The sequence below is a fragment of the Siniperca chuatsi genome, linkage group LG16, assembly GCF_020085105.1.
Source record: "Siniperca chuatsi isolate FFG_IHB_CAS linkage group LG16, ASM2008510v1, whole genome shotgun sequence".
Taxonomy (NCBI): domain Eukaryota; kingdom Metazoa; phylum Chordata; class Actinopteri; order Centrarchiformes; family Sinipercidae; genus Siniperca; species Siniperca chuatsi.
The window spans coordinates 16,493,631-16,520,174 of record NC_058057.1 but is presented as its reverse complement, the minus strand read 5'-3'; the positions used below and the strand labels follow the sequence as shown (position 1 = coordinate 16,520,174).

The window sequence follows — 26,544 nt, the reverse complement described above, 5'->3', positions numbered from 1 at the left end:
AGTCAGGAGGTTGAGGCTTGGCTGAAAAATGACATTACTGTCTCAAACTTCACCGGATACATATTTAAATGAATGTCTTATCTCCACAGAAACCCTAGCAGTAATAGTATTTTGTATTTCATACCATGATGGGCTCACTTTCTTTTTGAGAACTTTTGCTAATTTGTTCAGCCGAACAGCACAACAGTGTATTATGATGGAGACAGGAGGTAAAAGGGAGAGAGGGGTTGCGTAGACAGAGTAATTACTATGAAGTGAATTATGTCCATAGCTTTTCATTAAAGTCTTAGTGAAACACAGTCAGTGATGTGCACCCAAATTATAACTGACAGGCTACATTACCTAGGATCCCCTGAGGAGCTGCAGACTCAAGGGGAGAGTAAAACATCTTAAAAGTCCTATTATAGTCAGGTGTTGGAGTGGGGCTTTGTCACAGATGAAGAGAGGGAGTTAGGGAGCTGTAGTACCTGGAGGCATAACTAGGTGGCGTCAGCTGTCTGACCTTCAACATACCTACAGGAGGATCCTCTGGGACTGAAGTCATAATTTAAGAGTAATGAAAGACCAGCCAGGGGAAGGATGAATTTGATTGCAAGCAACATTTCGCAATAGGCTACAGTGTGAGTCATAAAAGTAGGATGCTTAAAAAAAAAGCAGTTTCAAGCACAAACTTGTAATCTTTAATTGGAATTCAATTGTTTTTTTTTCTTTTACATGCAGACATTCTGTAAATATAAATTCTTACACTGACTTTAGGTTCAGTTTTGTAAGAGACAACAGCTGAGAAGTTTGGAGCCACAGTAAATGTTTATAACTGAGACTTCACATCATAATTTGTCTGATGCAGACCTTACCCTGACCTTTGAGGAGTCATATGTAAATCCACTTGTTTATTCATCTTTAGTTATCTCTTAAATAGTGGTCACGACTGGCTTAAGCTTATGAGTTTTCCCTCTCCACAACCTTAGACAAGTTATAAATGCAGCTTGTTCCCGTAGCAACAGCTATGGCTGTGAAATTGCATAAATTACCTGTTCTGATTATCATCAGTCTGGTAGGAATACTCAAAGCAGTTTTTCAGTGGTCATTGTCAAATGGGCTATCAACTAATGCACCGCCACCCACCTGTCTCACAGCCTAGATGGAAAGAGTAAAATAATTGGGTATCATTATTTCCATTTAGCAGTGGGAGAATGAAATGCGGCAACTGAAAATAACATGAAAGGACTATTGGAAAACCAACACATGGGCCCATTGTGTGCCAGAGTAAATGCATTACTGTGATGCCTATTTCAGCTGCTGTCTTCCTGGCTCTATAAAGCCATACCATGCACAGATAGAGTACTGTTCTTCATCACCCATATAAGGGGAGAGTGGCATGGAGGCCCTCAGGAACCTGGCCTCTCATCAAGGCAATTACACAACAAATGTTTTCAGATTTTTATGGACAGGGGTTGTTCATTTCTTTGACAACATCTACATTCAAACACACACACAGACACATGTTCAAGCATGCACAAGTGACTGGATTGTCTGTGTAATCTAACTCTTGTGCTAAAGAGCCGTGGGCTTTATCAACAATCCTGATTGTGACACATTAGTACTGCAGTCCGAATGGAAATAGAAGATTTAGACTCAAACAGCTTTGCAGGGATCTTGATTGGGATGGTGTGCAGTTATACAAGGATCGCTGTCTTCACCCCTTTTGGTTTTGATTGCAATCAGTAGCCAGTAAACTCTCTGACACTCATTATCAGAGGATCAGAGCTTCAGCTCAGTCAGGATATGACGCACTGAACAACTGCTGGGAGGTACTTTAAGCATAACGTTGTTTGTCCATCAGTAAAATAATTAGAAATGTATGGTTGAAAGCAATTACTCGTGCTATTTAATAATGGCAGTGTGTTTTTGCAAGTAACATGCAATGTGCTTGCTTGCATGTTTTCTTATCACTAAAACATTGATTGTGTCACTTGCAATCAGAGAACAATGCCCCTTATTTTGAGCTCACAATTAGTGAAAACCCTTCACCCAGTGTATTAACCTTATCCATAAAGGCTACTTTAAGAAATGGGATTACGGTGAAAAGACATTTCACAAGGAAAATGTTTTATTTTTTAGTTCCAGTTAGGATAGAATACTTTCCGGCTGAATTCTCACTATTTAATAACCGTCTATTTTCTTCATCATCTATAGGAAACTATGGGGAGAGTGGCATGGAGGCTTTCAAGGAGCTGGCTTCTCTGGAAGGCTTATGCATTGCCCACTCAGACAAGATCTACAGTAACGCAGGGGAGAAGCACTACGATCGCCTTTTGAGGAAACTACGGGAACGTCTTCCCAAAGCTCGTGTAGTGGTGTGTTTCTGTGAGGGCATGACTGTCCGAGGTCTGCTGATGGCCATGAGGAGACTGGGGGTGTTCGGGGAGTTCCTCCTCATTGGCAGGTATGGATGTGTTTTACTATTTACCTTTTGTTTCACAGTTGAGAGCATTTCTCTTGATGGCAAGAAATTGGTTCAACCTGGAAGGCTGCAAGATGCTGCAATGTTTTCCGGATGTGCATGTCACCAAGGCAACCAAGAAGAATTAGACTACATACCAATAGCACTGAATATAAATGTTCTCCAGCAATGAATAATTGGTATTTCTGTCACAGACACAAAACTAGACAGGGAAACAATGCCTCCAGGCCATTCTCTCCCTTTTGGTCTGTCTCTTACTTGGTTTTTCGAGGCAATGGCAGTCATTTTGCATTTAGCAATCAAAGAGAAGCACATATCTATGTGAACACATGAAGACCATATTGAATCAACATGAATTGTAAAAATCTCTCCTTTTTCTGATTGCACCTCCTCTCTGGATATTCACTCTTTCTCTCCATTTTCTCCTCTTCCTCTCTTTCTCTGCCTGTTAGTCAATGTTGAGTGACAGTGACTGACTGTAGCTGTAATCTTAGTCATTAGAAAAGGGCAAGTAGTCGTCTCACACACTTATACAGCAGCACATTACACCATGAAATAGCCCTCAAGGAACATTCACACTTGTCAGTAAAAGCCACAGCAACCTTGATGCTACTTTTCAGTTCATTCATCCAATATCTTTCCCCCATCATTTCAGAGAGGGAGGAGGTTTTCGGCACCGGTCTGTTGTGGGGCTGTTGTCAGCCGTATGTTACATGAGGAAGACATTAATAAGACAGCTGAGGATGACCGAGGCTTGTAACCTAGCTTAGCAGAGAGATTTGCTGAACACTGCATGAGTGCAGCTCAAATTCGGAGCCATCATGTTCTAACAGGAAGAACAAGAGAGACAAAAACAGCACAGTTACTTCTGTCTTTACTGTGCGTTCACACATATTAAATTGTTCAGATTTTGGCAAGATTAAGACCTGTACCTTTCTACATAAAACAGATGTATGAATGCATTGTAAGACATTCAAACATTGTTAGGGTAAAATCAGTTTACAGTGTTAATTGCATACAAGAAGTAATTTTGTGATGAAGACAATTTTGAAGGCAGTTTTTTGTTGGGCCCTTGATAAATTCTACCATTTTCAAGAATTTCTTGACAATGCACAATCTGGAGACATATTTACAATGCATAGACGATGTGCTGCACATTAACCGTGTTGTTTTAAGAAAAGGGTGTGCTGAGACAAACAATTCCATGTTCAAATAACAATAACGTATAAAGATTGCATTACATTTCAACAACAGATTTTCAAAGATACAGTAGTTGTGTTGCATTATGTGTGTTGAGGTTGGTAAAAAGATTGTTGTCTCTTCCTCCTCAATGGATTTCTCTGTGTGTTTGCTGTTTGTTGGTATAAATTTTTATGTATGGAGAGAATCGATAGCGTACAATATTTACCACTGATGTTCAAATTAGACAGTTGAAAAAGTTTCTGGTGTCAATCTCTTTTCTTGTTGAATTACATATGTCAATACATCCCATAAAAAGACCAAAAACAACCATGAATTGATCCTATTAACAAGAATTGTCTGTGCAGCCAAACCCTGATATAGCTCATTCCTCTGTGCCATAGAGCTCCATTTTGTACAAAAACTATTAAAAACACATAAGTGAGCTACACCATTGCACTGGATGACATGCTACTTCAGTACCATGAACATGGGCACTGTAGTTTATTTTGAGTCCATCCTACATACATCCTGATGCTGTAAATACACACCAGAGCACTAAATATGCTAAATAAATAATAAATAATATTAATCCGTAGCTGAAAATAGTTCCAATGCACTATTTACACCTGTTGGAGGAACACTTACTAAAAACTACAGTGCCCAGGTGTTTTAGGAAATTACCCAGCCTCTTTAAAAAAAGATACCATATACTTGTGAACATTTTTTAAAGATTTCCAACTTCAGCGTGAATCAATAAGCTACCAGCTGAGAACCACAGACAGGGTAGGGAAGTCGGAAAGCACTGAGATACAGATTAACGGTGTTGGTTTTGGTCTTTTCATGGAATTTGTTGACAGTAAAAAAAAAAAAGTAGAAAAGCTTAAAATTGTCGTGTTGAATAGCTACAGTATTTAATTGATGTGAATGAAGACACCTTGTTGCATTAGATCAAATCTGCCAGTGAGTTTTTGTCATATCTAATTTCCTCGTATGTACTTACACACATACATAAGATTCTGGACACTATTGGCAGACTCTGAGGCATTTGTTTCTTGTCATTGCCAGTATCCTTAAAGAAGCCTTTCCTTTTTCCTGTAATATCTCCCAGTGGAAGAAATAAAGAGAAGCCAAGTGCTACTCTTACCAGCCTCTGTTTATGTTGTATGTGTTATATTCAATGCATACGTGTTCTTGGCAGGGGAAGGCACTCTTTCTTTTCAGATGTAGAACATGCCTTTTAAATTATCCACCATAATGACACTGTTGCATTCCTTTCCATATCTCTCCTTTTCTTTCCTCCATAGGAGATGGGAAAGTGGGTCCTTTTTTAGCTTTTGTCGAAGTCTCCATGGGCGGAAGAAATGCTTCTGGGTCAGACAGAGAGAGAGAGAGAGAGAGAGAGAGAGAGAGAGAGAGAGAGAGAGAGAGAGAGAGAGAGAGAGAGTGTGTAAAAATGAAGTCTGGGCCAACACAGATGCCAAGCCATGTGTGTGTTTCTTGGCCTGTAGTGAACAACTGAATGAAGCTGGCAGACAGGTATTAGCTCATCAAAGGGGAGCTTGTGTTCTTAATTTATGCTTTTGCCTCTAAAGAAGCCTCTTTCATGAAGTGTGTGAGAGCTGCAGAGAGTTGGAAGGATGTAAGATACACAAAGACAAACAAAGGGTGAATGAAACAAAGTGGCAGAGCAAGAAGAGTGCAGACAGGCCAATCTGTTGTTCTTACATTGAACATCTAATGCAATGGCTACTCAGTCTCTCTTTTAATACTGCAAATGTATTATCTTTAAAGTCTGTTGTCAACAAAAAGCTAATTGTATTAAAACTGGTAATGTAGCACAAAAAATGACACAGTGGACAAAAGTTCAAAATTTGCGACTGAAATCTTTTGCACTTTTTTGACGTTTAAGCTGCTATAATCAATATTTTTGCATTAACAATGCATCAAATAACTACGTGTTTGTGAAAGGGGTCACCCGTAGTGATGAACTCACAGAGAACTATCACCCAACTCTGCAGTTCCTCTCAGCTCTACGAAGCGTTTTAACGTCTTCCAGCTCGCTGTTTTGGTTTTTACGACCTGCAACTTTACTGTTGGTTACCTCTCACTGCTCTCATCAGCATTGTTTGCAGACGTAGCAGGCAGATGTTTTCCGTGAAAAAGCTCTAAACATCCACTGTACACTTCCTGCACAGCACCAAACAGCAGACAGACAAAGTTAGTGACTAGCTAGTCAACATAGTGGATCTAGTGGAATCCTCCAGTAACACGCAAATATAAAATAGGTATGCAATTCCGTTCACGATGCAGCCAGTTGTCTACGCGAACGTGTGGTTAAAAAGCAAGTATGTCTCCAGCCTTAAAATCAACATGGCTAAAATCATGCCAAAACAAACAAAATGTTCTCAGGAACAGGGCACATTATCTGTCCAAGTTTCTTCATAATCAGACAGGTACTGTTGCAATCATGGCTTTCAAAGATTCTTTACATTTAGAAAATGAAACTTTCAATTACAGCATCAGCATAATAATTTAAATGTCAAAGTGCTGCACCAAAATGCATCACCCTACATCACAGTCAACCAACAGTGTTTGCAATATTCTATTTGAGGATATTGGTGTTTTAATTATAGCACTACCTTAGGAAAGTCAGTATAATGTGTAAGGATAACAAGGTATCTGCAGCAGGTTCCATTGAAATCAATGAGATGGTGAGACAGTCATTGCCTTATACATCTCTACATTTTATTGCACTTGGCACAAACAAGCAAAACCAGATACGGTGTACCAGACATGAAAAAAGATTTGGAAACTCCAAGCGTAAGCAGTGTTGTGGTTTTTCCACCACATCTCATATGTGGAGATGATCACAGAACACCACATGTGCAGAAAAAAAAACCTCTATACAGCAGTGGCTACATAAACTACGAGTACAGCAGACATGAAGAGAGTTTTGAATCTGAGAGCTTTTGTTTTTGCTGCTTGGCTAACCTGCTCTTCAGACAAGGGCCAGGTGTGGCAGCGTACTCGATCCACTTTATCCCTGACCTGCAGACTCTACTCTGCATCACTTCAACACTTTACACCCACTCTGCTCTGCTATTGTCAGTAAGACATGCTCTTGTTTTTCTCTGTGTGATGTCAATCATGATTATGCCAATCAGCTGCCTCCATTACTCTACGACTGCAGGCACATTGGCACGCATTAAGAGACAGCATTTATTTCATGCATACACTCTGGCACTCAAATACAGACACACGTTCCCGACATTGATTATCCACTTCATTCCAATCAAGAAGACACTGATGTCCATCTTCTTGTTTTGCTCAAGTACATTTCAAAGTGATTCTATTAGATGAGAAACACATTCAACTTAGAAGGAATCAGGAAGCACAGGAAATGTATTGATATAACCTTAGTTAATTTTAAGAACAGAAATTAGTGTATGGCTGAGCTGGAAGCTGGTTGGTGAGCAGATTAGGAGAGTCAGTCAATTCTTCAGTCGGTTGGTTGATGACAGATAGGAGTAGACTCTCCTCACAGGGAAAATTACACCATTTGTTGCTTGCTCAAATGTCTAATATAATCTATGTTTGTGATAAGTAGACAAGGACCTCTTGAACCCTTGTCTTTCAAGAACAAAGGTACAGTAGAAGTAGCATGACGTCGTTATTAGAACCACAACACCTCATAGGGAGGAGTCTGGGATGGATAGATGGGTTAATAAAGCAAGTGACTATGACACACACATTGTTGAACTTAAAGCTGTAGTAATCAATGTTTTTTATATTACCATTGGATAAAATGGCTATGTGTAATGTGAAAAGTGCTGCTTGTAGTTACTAACCAGCCTCATTTCCCTCCGGAGTTGGTAGAGACCAAAACAGAAACGGAGAGAGACTATTTGACTTACATACTCATATGTACACACATACTGTATGTGTTGTTTTGGAAGGCAATGAAAAATTACTTATATTGTTGTCTAGTTTGGAGGACTTGTTGCATAAAACACATTTGATAATCTCATAAAAGCATTGTAACCAGGTTCAAAAAGGGGATGTCATCTGATAGAGCTTGTAATTGGTGCCTGGGGGGAGTTCACATAGCACAATCAAGTATTGTCCTTTGGCCTCAGCATAACTCATTATCATAACTTCATAAAAATGTGATATGCATTTTCACCCCTTTTACCTTGTTTAATAGCAGGCAGTGTAATGAGACACTTGTTGCATTGATAATATCTCTTCATATACAAACTGTCACTGCTTGTATTGCATGTGATGAATGAAACTTGCTCAAATGTAACGTTCCTTTCTTGTAAGCCTTGCAAAGTAAGTTAGTTTAGAAATTGTATTTTCACAGAATTTTTTTTAAAGGTTTTGCTTTACCTTTCATAAACTATCAAAGACCAAATTCAGCATATGGCAGTTCAATTACAAAGACACCTTGCCAAAATGAATTAGCTCATCAAGCCTCAACATTTTTTCTCAAAGCCTCTTCGAAGTTGGTATAGCTTTTCACTGAATGAGTTTAGGACATAACTCGGATATCAGTCTCACCATAGGGAGGAATTATTTAAATGTCCAACAGCTACAGATGAATGTAATACACATTATGAGCTGAATATATTTGTGAAAATAAAATGATTGTTCCACTCCAGATAGCTGGTAGAGGGAAGTTATTTCCCATTAAGCTTCATTGGGGAGACCAGGAAGTTTGACTTTATCTTACCGTTGATAAAACCACCAATTTATTTATCAGTGTGTGTGGGGACATTAATATCTTACTATAGGAACATCATGAGGGAACAGTGTGTGCTACATAGAGTGCACTTGATGCTATAAAATGACCACATCTTCCTTGCCTGTTATTTGACCACAGCAGGCAATACACACAATGACTGCTAGGAGATGGCTGCCCATATTATTACAGATCCACCACCACCATGTTGCTGTTAGTGAGCTTTGACCAGTGCTTGCAGCCTTTCTTTTTGCTGAAGGAGATGCTCTTTATAGATTATGTTTGTCAAGATCTTTTACCCCGTGACCAGAATATTTTTGCACTTTGTAAAAAATATATATATATAAGCAATCCAGGCACCAATATTTGGCCCTTGCAAGTCTGTTAAGTACTTCATTATACTTTAGAAACCTACTTTAGAAACCTATAAAACCAATATATTTGTGTTTTACAACTATCTGTATAACCAATTACATAACAGAGACACTTGACAGGAGTAAAATGTACCTAGCAACAGCTATGTGATGAAAAGAGTATAGTCATTTCTCACTTAAGAACAAGTTCTCTCCCTCACAATTTGCCAACAATTCAATGCGTACCATACCTGTTCTGAAAATCACTGCAACCGGAAACATTTTGGATTTGGGCGAACTTCACAAAGTGAGTCAGCTGTCTGCCTCACCTTGCACATTCATGTTTTAACAACGTGGTGTCACTCAGCCAGTGTTGGCTGAAATAAAACAGGAGAGACATACAGAGACCTGTATTCTTTGTCTGTTGACTTCGAAGCCATAAGGGGATCAACAGCTGCACAGAAAACTGTCATCAATACATCTGGAAATGTGGCTTCTTTGACATTTGTGCTGTGAAGTGCGCCAAACCCAGCTGCATGTAAAACTAAAATTTACCAATCTTTTTTATATTTGTAAATTGCAGAGCTGACCTTTTTGAAGGAAGATGAAGCACTCGACAGATTGCACAGATTTGCTGCAGAAATGCCACAGAAAAGTGTCCACAAATTCTGTCGCGTCCCAAGGTCATGCCAAGTCAAAAAGTGACACACACCCTTACTGCTGCAGCAAAGACAGGCATGTTAGATGTTTTTCAAAGAGCAGCCAAATAAGAAGGTTTAATGATTCATAAACTGAATTTTCAAATTGTTAGTAGCGATTGTGATGTCTGTGAGCTGACAGGAATGCATAGAATCCATGAAAATATCTGGCAGCGCATGTGTGTTTTTAACCAAGGTTTCCCTGAGGCAAACACCATTAAACTCTCTTGCAGTTAAACTGTGTATTACAGTAAATCTTTGAATCCTGACTGAATTTCCACCTACTCAGCTATTTAAAGGAATTGCCATGAAATCGTTTTTGCAGCTTTGAAAGTTAGATATACATCTACTGTACAGGGCATTTTGTTATCATTCCCTGTCTGCCTGTTTCCCAGCACCAAGCCTAGTTTCTGAATGGCAGCATGGAGTGAACCCACCTACCCGTTGGCCTGCCTGCTTGCTCTCTTGCAATTAGCACCATTCGTTTCCTCTCTCCCTCTAATGCTGCTTGAATGCTGTTATTACTAAACATAATTTGCATAAGCTGCTTTTCCACATGTAACGCTCATTTCTGCCCCTGTCTTACACACACAGTTTTGGTCAGGGTCCCATTTTGAATGCATGAATCTTGTTTTTTATTTTTATTCCTGACAAAATGGACACTGAGACAGGAATGTGGATGTTCTGCCTCGGTAATGGCTTGGCACTAGTCATTAGCAGGGTATGACTGTGTCTTTTGAGACTGCACCGAAGCGCAAAGAAAGCTGTGAACCCTTATTGTGTATGTCACATGCATTTCTACATTTGGCTGTCCTATTCGATTTTCTGTAACAAGGGGACTCAGGTTTTGCTCTGAGCTTGAATAAATGAAACGTTTAGGGCACCCAAGAGAGAGAGAGAGGAGTTGTGGTGCGGTACATTTAGTTGCCTTTTTCCTGTCATCTCTAAGGCTTTCATCTCCCACCCATCTCAGGAAGGAGAGTGTGGGGGATGTGGAATTCTGCCTATTGACTTCTTGCGAGTAATTTAGCAAATAGCGGGGCATGAGCAAAATGAGACTTTATCTCTGGCAACAGCACTGGCAATGCCAAAATAAATCTTTCTCATCCAGAATTCTTCTGAATCAAATGTAATAAAATATATTCAGATTTAAGAAAATTTAAGACTGCAGAAAATGAGTTACATTTAGTAACTTGTTGGATATTATTGTTTTAGTGATAAATTAAACACAGTTTCAACTTGCAGGACTGTGTTTAAACTAAAATCACAGGCAGGTTTTTCTGATCATGTACAATTCTCCTCTTCCCTTTTCAAGATTATCTTGAGATGTGCGTGGCATGATCCCCACAGCTGACAATGAGCTGCACTCTCTTGCTAGGCTCAGTTTCCAGAAACATCTTTCTTTCGTTAGGCTTCCAGTCAGAGCACAATAGCGACTGATACATTAGTTAAGAATGTAAGGACTCAGAGAGCGAGAGAGAAAGTGTGGAGGGCAGAAGAGGAGTGATGTTAAGCACAGAACCTCCATCTTTACATTCTTCTCTGCGAAATGATTCTGACCTGTTGAACGTCTGCGCTAAAGCAATCTACATGTAAGTTTAGTAAGAGTTTCCTGGGGCACGTCATGCAGGAATCAAGCTCAATATGATTTTTTTTAGCAGGGCAGGATTTACTGTACCACTGGAATAAAAAAGCTTGTGTGCTGCTTGTGCTACAGTCACCATGGAGACTTTGTTTGGGCTCATGACAGACTTGGTGTGATCGTCTCACTGCAGATCTGTCATTCAGTCTGCCAGCAGGGCTCCAAACACAATAGTCCCTTCTTGAAAAATATGGCTGACATCTGAAAAATTCCTCTCAGAAACAACAGCAAGAAAGATTGTAATTATAAGATAAAGACACGCTGTCTGCGTTCATTCAGTAATGGAGCCCTGCTTGCGTTACTTGCACACACATGTGGCTCTGGAAAGTATATTCAAGTTGAGTCAAGATTCGTGTGTTGTGTTCCACCGAGCAAGGGAGCACAATGAGCTGCATCTGAATATTTATAACACGCCTCTGATGTTAATTTAAAGCAGCCACACATTGTCAAGGACATCTCTCTCTTTCCAATTGATGCCTTGTGTTCCCTTCTGCGAGGGGATGGGTGAATGACATTGGAGTGATCAAAAATAGCACACTGGCTTTGCATCTGGACATAGTTGTCACATCGTCATTTGCAGAAGCTGAAATGCTTTCTTGTACAGACAGCTAACATTTGACCAAAGTGTATGGATATAACATACACAAAGAAAATAGTGAATGAAGGCGCAAAACAATTATGAACCATAAACTCAAAACACCACAAATCGGTCAGGATCTGAAACAACAGAATAGTGCTAAAACAATTATTAAAACAATAACAATTGCAAGAAAATTAATCAACAACAATTTTGATAATCAATTAATAATAATTTTAGTCCTTTTTCATGCAAAAATTCCAAATATTCTCTGGTTTCAGCCTCTAAAATGGGAGGATTTCTTGCTTTTTTTCTGTTTTTTTATTATTGTAAATTGAACAACCTTAGGTTTTGGACAGTTGGTGAGACAAAACAAGCAATTTGAAGGTTTGAATTTGTGGTCTTAGTAATATTATATAATGTGATATAATGATAAAGTGCACATTGTACAACAGCATACAACAGAAAAGGAGAAGCACTCCACACACTGAATTTTGCACTTATTCCTAGACCTACCAACTTGGTATGTCTCCCAATAGAACCAAAACCTCGGCTACTTTTGGATTTGTTTCTACTCATGTACAACTCATGTACAACTAAAACATTTATACATTTTTTCCTCATTCAGAAATGGGGTATTACAAAATATGCAAAAATCTATATTTTGTACATTTTATAGACTAAATGATTAACTGACCAACTGATAATAAGATCTTGTCATCCATCAGTCACTGCCACTGCTGATATTGGATTGAAAGTATTACTCATGGGGTTTAGTTAATTGATGTCCCTTGGTAGTAAAAAGCAAAAAGGATTTTCTCCCAGCAGTGTTCCCTGTCAATGTAGAGGAGACTGATCTCCCAACTTAAACTGGGACATGATGAATAAGTAAAAGCAGCTTGGATGGGCTTTTAAAGGCTCCCCGGCTCACCCAGGGTCCTCTGTGTCACCTCAAGAGAGTCCTGCTGCTGCTGCCAGATAGCTAACAAGCCACCACCACTTCTGCTGTATCTCCACAGAGTCACAGAAATAAGAGAAATGGAGGAGGATGGGAAAGCAGGGAGAGAGACATAAAGGCAGAGAAGGGAGAGAGAATTTTGGAGATGGAGCATTGGTGTTCAGCTGAGGAGAATATTTCTGTATGAATATTTCTTCCACTGCCAGAGCAGTCTGGAATTAATTAAGAATGATGTGAGATCAGTATAGAGATAAATGTAGAACAGAAAACAAAAAGTACCCCTAAGAGCTCCTGTTGTGTGAAGTTAAAGAGAGCAGTGGTGGAAAATAGCTAAATAGATTTATTTTACTGTAATTTAGTACAGTGTTTTAATTTTATGCTTCTTGATTCTTCTACTCTGAGGGAAATATTGCATGTTTACTTTACATTTGACAGCTGTGTTTTTCCCAAACATATGTTCATCTTATAACATATGATGCATTGTTATATATCAAACTACCCAACAGAATATAAAGTGGTAGAAATAGCTCACTGTTCAGTCAACATATCAAAATGAGCTTCATGCTTTTGGTTGTAACCTCTGTGTTGTTATTGTGCATCAGAGTTTGGTTGTGCCCCATTCTCCTTAATTCTCCAAGAGTTCATGATGTAAACTATTCTATTCTAGAGAGAATCTGTGGATTATCTTGAGTAACTGGGTCATGATTTCTGGAAAGAGACATTGCTGTTTAGTTTTACAGATGTATTTTTTGGGTCGAGTGCCATATAATCCCATTATATTCAAAAAATGCAGACATCTCTACGGCCGATATCTCCAAAACTCAGCATCTTGCACCAAAACAATCCAGATGGATGAATAGCACTACAGGTAAGAGGAAAAATACGTATTTTTAATTTTGGGGTGAACTGTCCCTTTAAAGTGAGACAAAGTAGTGGTTATGGTTAGGGTTAGGGTAAGTCTCTAGGAAATGAATGTGTCTATGTGTAATGTCCCCAAAAGTGACATAAGTAAGTGTGTGTGTGTGTTTTACATTAAGACTTAAAGCATGATTTTACTTTTAAGAAAAATGTAATTTACTTAATTAGACTGGTCGACATTCTACTTGTCTGCGAATGACAGACAGATTAAAGGTTTTCCCATTAACTATCTCAACTTTTATTTTAACACTCGCATAGAGCAATTAGGAAACTCTTGACTCCCCTATCCTCTTTTTTTAAAGTAACTCTTCCCATTCATCCTCCAGGGGAAACAGTGCATGTGATTAAATCTCTGCCCTGCCAATTAATTCATGGCTTCATAAATATACAAATGTGCTATCAAACTGGAACTAGATCATCCGGGAGAGTTGGGGAGCTCTCAGTCTACTCGCTGTTGTATACTACTCTATAAATTATCCATATTATCTGTTGGCTTGCTGCGCTCCTCGAAACAATGCCACACATCATCAAGTCTCAGTAAATCATCAAAACACACACGTAGCATTATTAAGTGTATGGCATCAAAGGAATAGCATGCTGCTGATTTTACTTGCAGAGATAAATACTGACTTAAATTATTCATTAAATGTATTTGGAAAGTTTAGGGTAAAAGTGAAATGAAATTTGGTTTATACTGTCAAGATTAGCCTCAGTCAAGTGGGTTTTACTTGTTTGATTCCACTGAGCGCCAAATAGATTTGTTGTTTAATTGTGGCCCTGTGTATGTGCATACAATGTATTGGAGGTCTGACTCAGGGTATGTCAACTGGGGGTCATCTTATTTACCAGTAAGTAAATAACATGTGTTTCTTTTAATGCTGTCGAACTATTATTGTGTTTGAGAGTTTACCAAGGTTGTCCTCACCAGAAGAACAGCAGCATCAGTGGTTTGTTCAAATGCTGAAAACAATCCGTGTTAATTTTTCCAGACAGACGACCTCTTGTGGTTTTGTAAATAGAAGCGTGACATTATACCACTTTGAAAACTCTGACGGAGGAGGACGGGGTGGATCTAACTATTAGACTCCACAGCTTTTTTACATTATTACCCTGGGGCTGGCTTCGTTACACTGGCCTCCTGTCAAATTTAGGATTGAATTAAAAATTCTTTTGATTATTTTTAAGGTCTTACACAATTTGTCTCCACCATTTATTGGTGAGTTGCTGAGCCCATATACAGTATGTCCACTAGGCCTCTCAGATTATCAGAACAAGGGCTCCTGGTGGTGTTCAAAGTTCAAGACTTGTGGTGACCGAGCTTTTGCTGTCCTGAGTTTCTATAAACTCTGGTTTAGTAAAGGGCTATATAAATAAAGATTTACTTACTTATTGTACTTACTTAAGTGTCTAAAGTAACTTGGACACTGGACACTGTGGTTCATGGTTCACTTCCTACCAACTGCCAAAGTTGTTTTTTTAACCATGACAACAATCTTTCCTTTCAATCTTTCATGTTTATTGTTGCCTTAACCTTAACGATAGAGGTGGCAGATCAGAATAAGCTCAAAAAATAGCTTTGGTAATGGTCATATGGGTAATTTTGGACAGCAGTGGCAAATAAAGAAATGCTCATTTGTTGGAGGGCAATGACAAACGACCTATGTCATGTTTTAGGTATGAGGATTGTTGGATTAACCATAAGACATAGTGTTTGCATTTGTGATACTTTTCCTTTTGGGATTGCTGCCAAAAGTAACTGGTATTCAGTATGTATCTCAGCCTTCTTAGGTTAAAAGTAATGTTAAGAATTATTTTTAAATCTTAATCATGTCAGGTATGCTCCGTTAAATATCTCAGACCTACTGCCTTGTTTGACTTCAGTGCAGCAACTGCAAAACTAATAACATACTTGAACAGCGTCGACTCCTTAATCTGCTTAAACAGGTGTTCCTGCGGTAGATCTGATTCACGTTGTGTAATAAAGGGCCTTCCAATATGCAGCGTGAAGCAGCAGAACATTGAGGTGACATTAAATCAGATTTTGTCCCATTAGGCTTTCCTCTGATGGCCCGAGCGTTTTGATGAGCTGTTTGGAGTTCTGCCAGACAGCGTGGTCCTGAGAGAGGAGAGCGAGAAGAGAGAATGTCATTTTACTTCATCACAAACTCCACTGTGAGAAACAGTCAAGCATGTCTGCAATGCCTCATGCATTATTCATGTTGTGTTGAACAGCACTTCTCCACATTCTCTCTCTCTCTCTCTTTATCTAAAACCCGATCTGTTTCACGCTGTTCTGTTAGAACAAATATGTTAAACACTGAATTGTATTGAATAGACCATACTGAATGCAGTTACCCTGTCAGGTAAGGTGCGTTTATGATAAACACTTGGAAGACGCATACAAATCTATAAGTTGGGGTGTGTGTGTGTGTGTGCGTGTATTTGTGTCTCTATCTGTACTACATGCACTGAAAGAAAGAGGGAGAAACAGAGACAGTATTCACATGGAGTGAATGAAGGAAATGAACTAATGAACTTCACATGTTTCTGACTCTTAATTCAATTAGGAGAGTGCAAAGGATAACTCAACTGAATTGTTTTTTTTTTTTTAAATATACAGCAAAAATACCGCAAACAGGCGGATATCCTTACCCAAAGAAAAAGACATAGGTTGGGTGTTGTGATCTACTGTAGACCGTACTGCCGTAATTTTGTCCTCTCACCATTACCCAACACTGTTTCTGTCTTTAACAGTATTTGTTACAGACAGTCGGAGTATTCATGTATAATTTAATGGATCTTCGTCTACCTTACTAAACATCATTCATCACCAGTCATTAAAAAAAACATTTTTCATAAACTTTTTTCACTTTGACAAAGCACACCTTAGTCAACTTTACACATTTACTGTATTACAATACTTCAATATAAGTCCTACAAATACACAGCTTTCTGTGTATTAGTGCAAAGTGTTGGCTGGCTCGATCAATTGATCCTACTATCAAGTATTGCGTGTGTAGCCAAAGCCTGATATAGGTTATTCCTATAATAATAAATCTAATAAATTACTTATATACATATACACATACCTATACTCACATGCATAAATGCATACATATATGCCTGCATATCAATTGAAAAAAAAGAACAAAACATCATTCTGAAAACTCATTGGGGCACCAAATGTGTATTTATCAACGGCTGAAAATAGTCCCCAGCAAATGCAGTATTTGCTCTTGTTAGAACTTGCCCAGCTGTTTTACTTAGCCTTTGACCTGTTTTTAAAGGAGTAATGCATTGTTGGTTTTGGTATTGTTATGGGATTTGTTGACAGTAAGAAAAATATAAAACAATGCCAGCCTTATCCATTAATTGTCCACCTCCCAATGTGTATATGGTCTTTGATACTGGTCATTGAGTTGATTATGGTATATTTTTGAGGCATAGCGGGCAGTTTGATAATCTTGACATGATCTCTGGTAGGGAGACAACAGGATTAAAGAGACAGATGTCAGGGTCAGCTGGAGACACTAACAATTTCTAGGCTAAATTTTCAGGATAATTTTCATATTTCATATGTCTTTTAGCTTGAGAAAGGATATACTAGCTCAATCACATTGGTTTTTATAGTTTCCTCCTTACATTCTCACAAATTTGGTTGAATGTCTCCTTTTTCTTGACTGACGGTAATTGTGGACATAAAGGTCAGAAACTTTGACCTGCACACACACGAACGCACACATGTCCTTATCCATCACCCAGAACATCCTATGTGCGCGAGGTAATTGGTTCCATGGTGAGTCATTCCTAATTGGTGTGCACAGGTATGTCAAGGCAGTAGCCCGGAGCCCACATTAAAGAGACACAGAGTGAAATGCAGCCGTGTACCCACACTGGCTCAGATTTAGAGAAAGAGCCAAGCTCAGAACAGTGCTGTTTATCCCCTTCACTGGTGTTTTCTATTTCTCTTAGAGCCCACTGGTCTGCTGCGTGTCCAAATTAGCTTGGTAGGGTAGAAATTCTCGCACCAAGCGGTTACACAAGCAAACAAACAAGCAAGTTGAAGGGATTGTGTAAAACCTACAATTACAGTTGAGGCACTGTTGTTGAGATCTCCTCTTAAATTGAGGATTGCTGCAGTGGACTTGAAATAAGCCTCCAACCAGTGCTGCCATGCTAATTTAAGCTCGTACAAGAGTAGAGGCTGCAGTCTACCTACTTGTAGTGGAAGCTCATTATTTAAATGAAAACAACACATGACCTAGAGTTTGGGCTTGTGCACTGATGTTTTTCTGTTATTACGTTTGCTGTTGTTTGATAGGAACTTTCCCATTAGTCTCCATCTGAACACAGACATACAAAACACGAGATTCAGCCCACAGCTGCTCTACTTCAGTATTTGCCTGCTGTTACTGCAAAATGGCTTTTGTGTGGTTCTGTTTTCACGCTGCACCTCCTCCATAATCTAGCTGCCGCTTTAGGAATGGAAATTCCAAATTTACTTTACCACTTTACTGATTCAAATTGTTCATCTCAGTTCAAAGATTTGTAGTCATTATCAACATAGTTTGTACACTTTTATGTGAGCTAAACAATCACATCACCATTCAAATGCACTTCAGTACATTGATCAGTGAACGCACCACCGTACAACGGCGACGATTAACCAAGCACTGTACATTAGGTTAATAGCTCAACAGCTAACTATTTGCAATGGAGTTATCACATCATGATCTTTTTTTGTGGTCTTTAAATAAACTTTTCAGTCAGTGACAATGGTGATTCATCATAGTCAGTTCAGTTTGAAGATTTGTTTGTACATGTACTGAACACCGCTAAGAAAAGACATAAAATCATAAATTAAATAGAGAATCTATCCTTCAAAGCAAAGCTGCATTAGTGGAACCTGTTTTGTTTACACTGTGTGAAATGAAATTACTGTAGTGTCAATGATGCCATTCATGTGAATAGTTTTATGGGCATGTCAATCTAAATCAGCAGTTAGGTGTAAATTATCACGTGCAGCAATCCAATATAAAAGGCTATCAGTCTCATCACTGTCTAGCAGTGCCTCTCACTCTTGCTCTCTCTTCTCTCTTGCTCCTGCAGTGATGGATGGGCAGACCGTTACGAGGTTGTGGAGGGTTATGAGCAGGAAGCAGAGGGAGGAATCACCATGAAGCTGCAATCAGAAATGGTCAAGACCTTTGATGACTACTACCTGAAGCTGCGTCTGGACACCAACACCAGGAACCCCTGGTTCTCTGAGTTCTGGCAGTACCGTTTCCAGTGCCGCCTGCCGGGCCACCCACAAGAGAACAAGAACTACAAGAAAGTGTGCGCCGGTGGGTGACTACAGAGAAATGTATATTTTTGTTGTGATTTTTGTAACAAATCAATAGGCAAACAGTTTTATTTCTTATGTATTGCTCTCAAGCATCATGCTCTCTTCTTTCATCTTGCTGTCAGTCAGAGTAGAGGGTTACATTTGAGAGCAAAACTCATGAATAATAACACAAACTGTATTTTTTTCTGTTTTCCTCCCCAAATACTCTCTCCCCTTGCTCTCAAAAGGTGATCATGGTAAATTGTGTTCTTGACTTGTTAATAGCATTTAAATCACAATTCAAAATTACCCACAACAAATCCTATCAAAAATAAAAAGTAATCAAATGAACACTGCAATCAAAATTACATTTAAATGAATGGCTCTGCATGCTTTTAATCAAATGATAAATAGAATCAATTAGTAGCTTGTGATGACTGTTACTATCTCAGAGCAGTAAAGTCATAGTTGCTTTTATACTTTCTCTGTATCACACTTTTACATACCTCTTTTATTCCAAAGACCTTCAAGGTGGTAAGTGCACTTTTATAGCCACTACTATGGTGATGACTTTTATCAGAATTGCACCTGCACTCTGTAAGCATTTGACTCCTGCAAGACAGGAAGAGTTTGACTGATGCTTTCTTTAACACAACACTCTCTGTAATGTCTTAAAACTGCTATTTAGTCAAATGGTTAGATATCTTTATTCTGGCAGTCTCAGGCTCTCGGCCAAAGTGAGGACTGCATCAGTCAAACTCTGATGTGGAGCACCGGGCTTGTTTATATTGTGAGGAATAAAAAGAAAATGGCCTAACACTTTTACACAAAAACTGCACAAAGGAATGGCTCACCCAGCAAACCACTGTGCACCCAAACTGCTGAAACACCTGAAAAAAAAAAAGTCGCTGTATAGAGATAGGTCACACCTTTTCTTTTCTATTGTATGTGCATGTCAAAGACAATAAATATCAATATATTAAATGCACTGTCTAAGGAGGCGAAAGAGAAATGTAAATTCAGTCCTAAACATTGAAAGAAATATCTTCATACAAGGATGCAAACATTTTTACATTTTTTACTTTCATTAAAAATGTCCCATACTCCAAAACATTAAGGTTTGACTGTGGGACAGTGACTTTAGATGGCTGACGGTGAAATACAACTTTGTGTCCACAGTCTTGGGATTTTCCCAGACAATGGTTGTTCTCCACATCTGTTTCTTATTGAGCGTTTGGACGTCATGTTATGATTTCCTTGTATGCTAATATATTTTGCTGCCAAAGAGGGTTCTGTTTTGCAATAAATTCTCAATGTCTGGTTTGAATTTCATCATGCATTGTGGAAAACAACATATTTTTTGTATTCCTACAGTGTAACTGCACAAAGCACCAGACAAACAAGAAAGTTTCTTCAATTGCGATTGGCTTTTGATGCCCTCTTTTTTCCCCCTCTAACAGGAAATGAGAGTCTGCATGAAAACTATGTTCAGGATAGTAAAATGGGCTTTGTCATCAATGCCATCTATGCCATGGCTCATGGCCTCCATGATATGCACAAAGAGTTGTGCCCAGAGCAGACGGGGCTCTGTGAGGCCATGGACCCTATCGATGGCAGCAAGCTGCTGGACTACCTGCTAAAGACGTCCTTCAGAGGAGTCTCAGGAGAGGAGATTTATTTCGATGAAAATGGAGACACCCCAGGAAGGTAAGAGGATGAGGAGGGTGGTAAGAATGAAAAAAAAGGCAGGATAATGGAAATAGAGATCTCATATCATCAACGTGATTAAAATCTGTGAATTTCTCCTGTCTGACACTCTCCTACTCATTAGCATGTGTGCACATGCACAGAAGGGCGCACCAATCTTAAGCATGAAAGGATGTAATTAGTTTGGACTGGAACAGACTCAGTGGATTGTCCACTATGGCAGCAACTTTCATCTCTCTTCAGTCCAACAGACAGCATTTGACAGTCAGAAAACACAGCCGTGTCATTCCTCAGTCAACTAGAGGTCATGCGGAGCACATCCTGGTTCACTATAAAAATTAAGCCACGGTGTGCGCTGGCATGAGCTCTTGATGTCACACTAACAGGGTTGTAAGCTGTTTAAGTGACTTTGGATAAGAAAAAAGGTTTGCTAAGCTGTTGAGTCGTTATCATTAAATTACCTGTCACTCTCTCCTTCACCGTCTTCCTCACACTTTCTCTGTCTGTGATCTTTAACTCTCCTCCGTTCTACTCTGTCCCCCATCTAGTCTTTTTTTTTGCCTTTCTCACTTAATTAACTTGTCCGTGCTCATTATGGTCCTCCGTCTCTCCCTCTGTCCTTCCAGGTATGACATCATGAACCTACAGAGTGTTGGTGATGTGGTTGATGGTCGCTATGACTACATAAACGTGGGCTCCTGGCATGAGGGCATCTTAAGCATTGATGACAACAAGCTGTGGTTGAACAGCAGCGACATGGTCCGCTCAGTCTGCAGTGAGCCCTGCTCCAAAGGACAGATAAAGGTAGGGATTCAAATCCTCTTTAGAGAAAATTCTTCAGCGTTAAATGAACTCCACCAGTGTTCATTTAGTCTGAAAAACCTTAAGTCTGAAAAATCAATAGTCATTAACAGTGGAGAATTTGGTGTGTGACTCTGGGGGAATTGTCTAAAACTATTTAGAAGTGTTAATTCAACACTGTGCCATTGTTTATATAAATAAATACCAGCAGAGCTAATTTAACACTGATACTGCTTAGCTGGCTAATTTAGCTTAAGGGAAACAGGTAGCCTGGCTCTGTCCAAAGATAACAAAGTATGCCTAACAACCCCTCTAAAGCTCACTAATTAACATCTTATATCTTGGATGTTTAATCCATACAAAACGCGAAGTGTAAAAACAACAATTCTGCATTTTAGGGAGCATTACATGCCACATGATTTCTAGACCGGGACTAGTAACTCCCTTGAGTCTCCACTGGTTGCCTGGCAACTAGTCCCGGCACTTTATTTTTTGTATGGATTAAACATATAAGATATAATGTGTTAATTTAGCTTTAGAGGTGCTAGTAGGTGGATTTTGTTACCTTCAGACAGTGTCGGGCTATCTATTTTCCCCTGTTTCCAGTCTTTATGCTAAGCTTAGTTAGCCGGCTGCTGGTGGTAGCTTCAGTTGTATCAGTCGTATAATTTAACTCTCACAAGAATGCGTATTTACCAAAATATCAATGTTTTCCTTGAGAGAAATCACCATAATTATTACAGATAATCTTGAGAGGGGCATGAATATCTGCACAAAATTTCATGGCAATCCATCCAATAGTTGTCAAGACATGTCATTCTGAACCAAAAATGTCTGGTGGTGATAGAGGAAAAGTCAAGGGATCACCAAAGTCTTTAGCATACATCATGTGGGAACCATGAATGTCTGTACACAATTAAATGGCAGTCCATCCAAAAGTTGTTCATATTCAGATATTGACATCCCTAGATCCACACTGCTAGCAAGGCTAAAAATAAGCACAGAGAGTGAATTCAGTTAAAAGTTGGGTATGCGAAATAAACAAAGTGGCTCGAACCCACAACCTAGCTAACGTTAGTTATATCACTTGCTGTGTCGTTGTTCACTCTATATCATGGTATTTGTCATGGTACTGGATTTCTCCAGAATCGCATCCCCCACCTTTAACACAGAGATGGTATTTCCCCTGTGCTCTCAAATAACTTTTTTTAACTGGTAACTATGTCACCGCTTGGACCTGATGCACCATTCTTGCTATGAAGCTTCCCATTTGTTCTCTCTGGTAATCATCCAAAGCATCCTCAGCTAGCAAGTTAACTTTCGGGATGTTACTCTGTCCTACATTTTGGGATCCTGCTTCATCAATTAAATAATATGTAAAATGCTTCATGAAGGAGAAAGACTAATTAAACATGATTGAAAAAGGTTCTGAGTAAAAAAGCAAAATCCTTGTGCTTTTCACAATTACTTCTGAGATTTCACGTCGGTCTAAATTATATCACACACAAAGTCTAAGTTTGCACAAGGTGGACAAAATTTCTTTGTGCCCTTCACGCTACTTGGCTGAGGAGAAGGCCATTTCGGGACAGTAAATAATAAAAAATGGTATTGAGCCCAGTTTGAAGAAACGCCCTGATTTGCTTCATCCGGAGCCAGTTGTTTTCAGTCTAGCTATACACTAAGTCGCCCTGAGGGAGGGTGCATCCTCTCTCCTGGCTGCTCACGCTTCCCCCTCTATCTGCTTTGTTTCCTGCCCCACTTATCACCCTGCTTTACATATCACACTGCTGGTAACAGCTTCTCTGGGAGCAGAATATAAAAGCAGCTGGCCTTGTTTTATAAACAGCATGTCTGGGGCTCAAGAAAAAAAAACCCTGCACTAACATATCCTCGTCTTTGATATCCCCTTGATACTGATTACTTATTTAGGTTGCTTTGGGTGTGATGTGCTTCTTCTCATGGTTTGATTAGTGTTGTGACTGGTTACTAAGATGTCTGTGACCCCTGGCCTCTCTGCGTGCAGGTGATTAGGAAGGGCGAGGTGAGTTGCTGTTGGATCTGCACCACATGCAAGGACAATGAGTACGTCCAGGATGAGTTTACCTGCAAGGCATGTGAGCTGGGATGGTGGCCCGATGATGACCTGGAAGGTAGGAGAGACAAAACCGGACAGTCTGAGCCAATCTACATTTGTTTTTATTAACAATCCATACTCCCTATTCCCTACCCCTTAACAAACCCACACTCATTTTTCACACATTTCATGTATTTGCTCCTAGCTAACCTACCTTTTGCCTGCTCCCTTGTCAGGACATTTATATCTTCTAACACCAATCTCACTGAAACAGCACAAACCCTTTCTCTCAGACTATTTTATGCGCTCAAAAATCACCCCACCCATCATTATGTTCATACTTCACACCCTGACACCTCCTTTCGCTGATGCTTTTTTATCATCCAGGTCCTATGACCCTGCTCTCTTAGCTCTCAACCTCCACACTACTCCCCCAAAAAGTGACACTGCTCACTTCCCTCCCCCCTGCTCTTTGCCTTGTTGTGACCCAGTGGTTGTTTTGACAGCGATTTATAGAGTTGAGAGGAGTTCTCAGTTCCCAGGTGTAAAATCCTATTATTGCCATGAGAGGCTTTGGGATACATTTCAGCAGTCTGTCGAGGAAGAAATTCTCCCTTCACTCTCATTACATGTCCCTCTCTGGAGAATAATAATAGAGAGTTGGTATTCTATTCATATTGTAGAGTGAGGTTGGACTGTCCATACATTCATTCACATGCTCATTTAGGGCAGGATTATTATTTTTTTTTAAATATCTATTTTATTTTTTACATAATTTCATTATGATGCTTGCTTGTTTGACATATTTGGAGTTAGCAATGCAGACCAGAAGTGGGTTTCTCAATGTACAGCCGTGCTTGTGGTGGTGGTGACTGTAATGCTATTAGCAGCAGCATGTAATTTATGGAGTGTTAAGCTGGGGAAGTCTAGAGATGTCAGTTTTCTTCCATTAAGCTCTACAAACTTCCTCTGCGTGTTGGAAGACAAGTATGCAACTAGTGCATCATGACAGGGTTGACACATACCCACGTGTCTGCACATACACACATGGCATAACATGAAAATGAAAGAGAAATCTGACAGAACTGGAGCTTTGGGATGTGTATGATGACACATGCAAATGAGTTCCTGAGCAATTTTAGGCCATCTTGGAAGACTCTGATCTCTGCTACACACCTGACTTTACTTGTGTCTCCAAATCCCTGTTGCGCTTCTCTCTACCACATCTATACTGTCTTCTCAGTGGTTCTTTTCACCTGTTTTAATGTTCCTTTCATTCACAAAAATGTACTACCAACAAAAGGTTAACCAGACATCTCCTCTGCTCTTTCCAGGCTGCCAGCCCCTACCTCTGAAGTATCTTGACTGGGCAGATGTGGAATCCATAGTGGCAGTGGTTTTCAGCTGCGTGGGCATCCTGATCACCTCCTTTGTCACCTTTGTGTTCATCCAGTATCGTGATACGCCTGTGGTTAAGTCCTCCAGCAGAGAACTCTGTTATATCATCTTGGCAGGCATCTTCCTGGGCTACATCTGTCCATTCACCTTAATCGCCCGTCCTACAGTGGCCTCCTGCTACTTGCAGCGGCTCCTGGTGGGCCTCTCAGCTGCCATGTGCTACTCTGCTCTGGTGACCAAAACTAACCGCATTGCCCGCATTCTGGCAGGCAGCAAAAAGAAGATCTGCACCAGGAAGCCCCGTTTCATGAGCGCCTGGGCCCAGGTGATCATCGCCTTTATGCTGATCAGTGTGCAGCTAACTCTGGAGATCACACTCATCATTCTGGAGCCTCCTGAGCCCATCAAGTCCTACCCGAGCATACGTGAGGTCTACCTCATTTGTAATACCAGCAACGTAGGCATGGTGGCACCGCTGGGCTACAACGGCCTCCTAATCATGAGCTGCACCTACTATGCCTTCAAGACGCGGAACGTCCCAGCCAATTTTAACGAGGCTAAATATATTGCCTTTACAATGTACACTACCTGCATCATCTGGCTGGCCTTTGTGCCAATCTATTTCGGCTCAAACTACAAGATCATAACCACATCCTTCTCTGTCAGCCTGAGTGTAACAGTGGCACTGGGGTGCATGTTCACACCTAAGATGTACATTATTATTGCCAAACCAGAGAGGAACGTCCGAAGCGCCTTCACCACATCTGATGTGGTGCGAATGCACGTTGGAGATGGGAAGTCGGCTCAATGTGGGAGCAACAGCCTCTTCAATATGTTCCGCCGGAAGAAGCCTGGTTCTGGCAATGCCAAGTGAGTGATCTTTTACGTTGTTCATCCTGCTAGATTCTCTGGTGTTTCCTGGGGTGACTGGCTAGACAAAATCATATGATGCCTCAACACTAAAATGGTGTATTGAGTTGTCTAAAGATGATCTTTTGGCATTTTTAAAATAAATGTATCACTTCTTTGCAAGTAACATGCAGGTTCTTATTTTTTGATGATATTACAAGAATATTTGAGTTTATATACATGATGTTAATAGTCCAATTTTAACTTTCCAGTACCCCAATCTATGAACACTGATTTATACTGTGTGGCACATTCCCCTCCCCCTGAGAATGAAATATTATTAATGGAATTAAGCTAAATTTAATAGAACACTCAAGGGCATTTTGCTGTCATTGATTTAAAGCTAACCGACCATGCTAATATGTCAGTGTATAGTATAGATCTCTCACATTTAAACTAGATATAAGACTTGCATATAACTTTTTTGAGATCCACAGCAGTGACACGTGGACAATTGTCTAAAGTAAGGAGTGGGGCAGAGTATGCGAGTGATCCCAAAATGTTTACGTGTTGTCTCTCACCCTTGTTATGCAGCCTTTTTAATCTTCTAACCCTTTAACCTTCTAAACTGAGCAGAATACTGTCTGCGAAGTGTCGAGGCTGGCAAATGTTTTAGTATGGGGGTCATTCAACTCCTTTCCTGGAGAGCTGCACTGTCAACTGAGATACTGATATATTTTATTATTATGTACAACCAGAGGAGAAATGTAGACACACACCAACCAGATGATCATAAATTGATCATAAAGAAAATACGTGATGTTGCCCAAATCCATAATTTTCCACACACTTTCGC

At 39.7% G+C, this 26,544-nt stretch overlaps 1 protein-coding gene across 3 annotated transcripts in view; it reads left to right on the top strand.

Moving 5' to 3' along the window:
* The window catches only part of grm1a (glutamate receptor, metabotropic 1a), a 32,581-nt gene that overhangs the window by 2,687 nt on the left and 3,350 nt on the right, over positions 1-26,544 (top strand). For 2 of the 3 annotated variants that reach the window (XM_044169373.1, XM_044169375.1), the window contains exons 3-9: positions 2,197-2,446; positions 18,643-18,878; positions 19,108-19,116; positions 20,320-20,566; positions 21,193-21,370; positions 23,391-23,517; positions 24,776-25,709. In XM_044169373.1, the coding sequence (XP_044025308.1) occupies positions 2,197-2,446; positions 18,643-18,878; positions 19,108-19,116; positions 20,320-20,566; positions 21,193-21,370; positions 23,391-23,517; positions 24,776-25,709 (1,981 nt within the window). The remainder of the gene's footprint in view (positions 1-2,196; positions 2,447-18,642; positions 18,879-19,107; positions 19,117-20,319; positions 20,567-21,192; positions 21,371-23,390; positions 23,518-24,775; positions 25,710-26,544) is intronic. The other variant, XM_044169374.1, reaches the window with a different exon arrangement.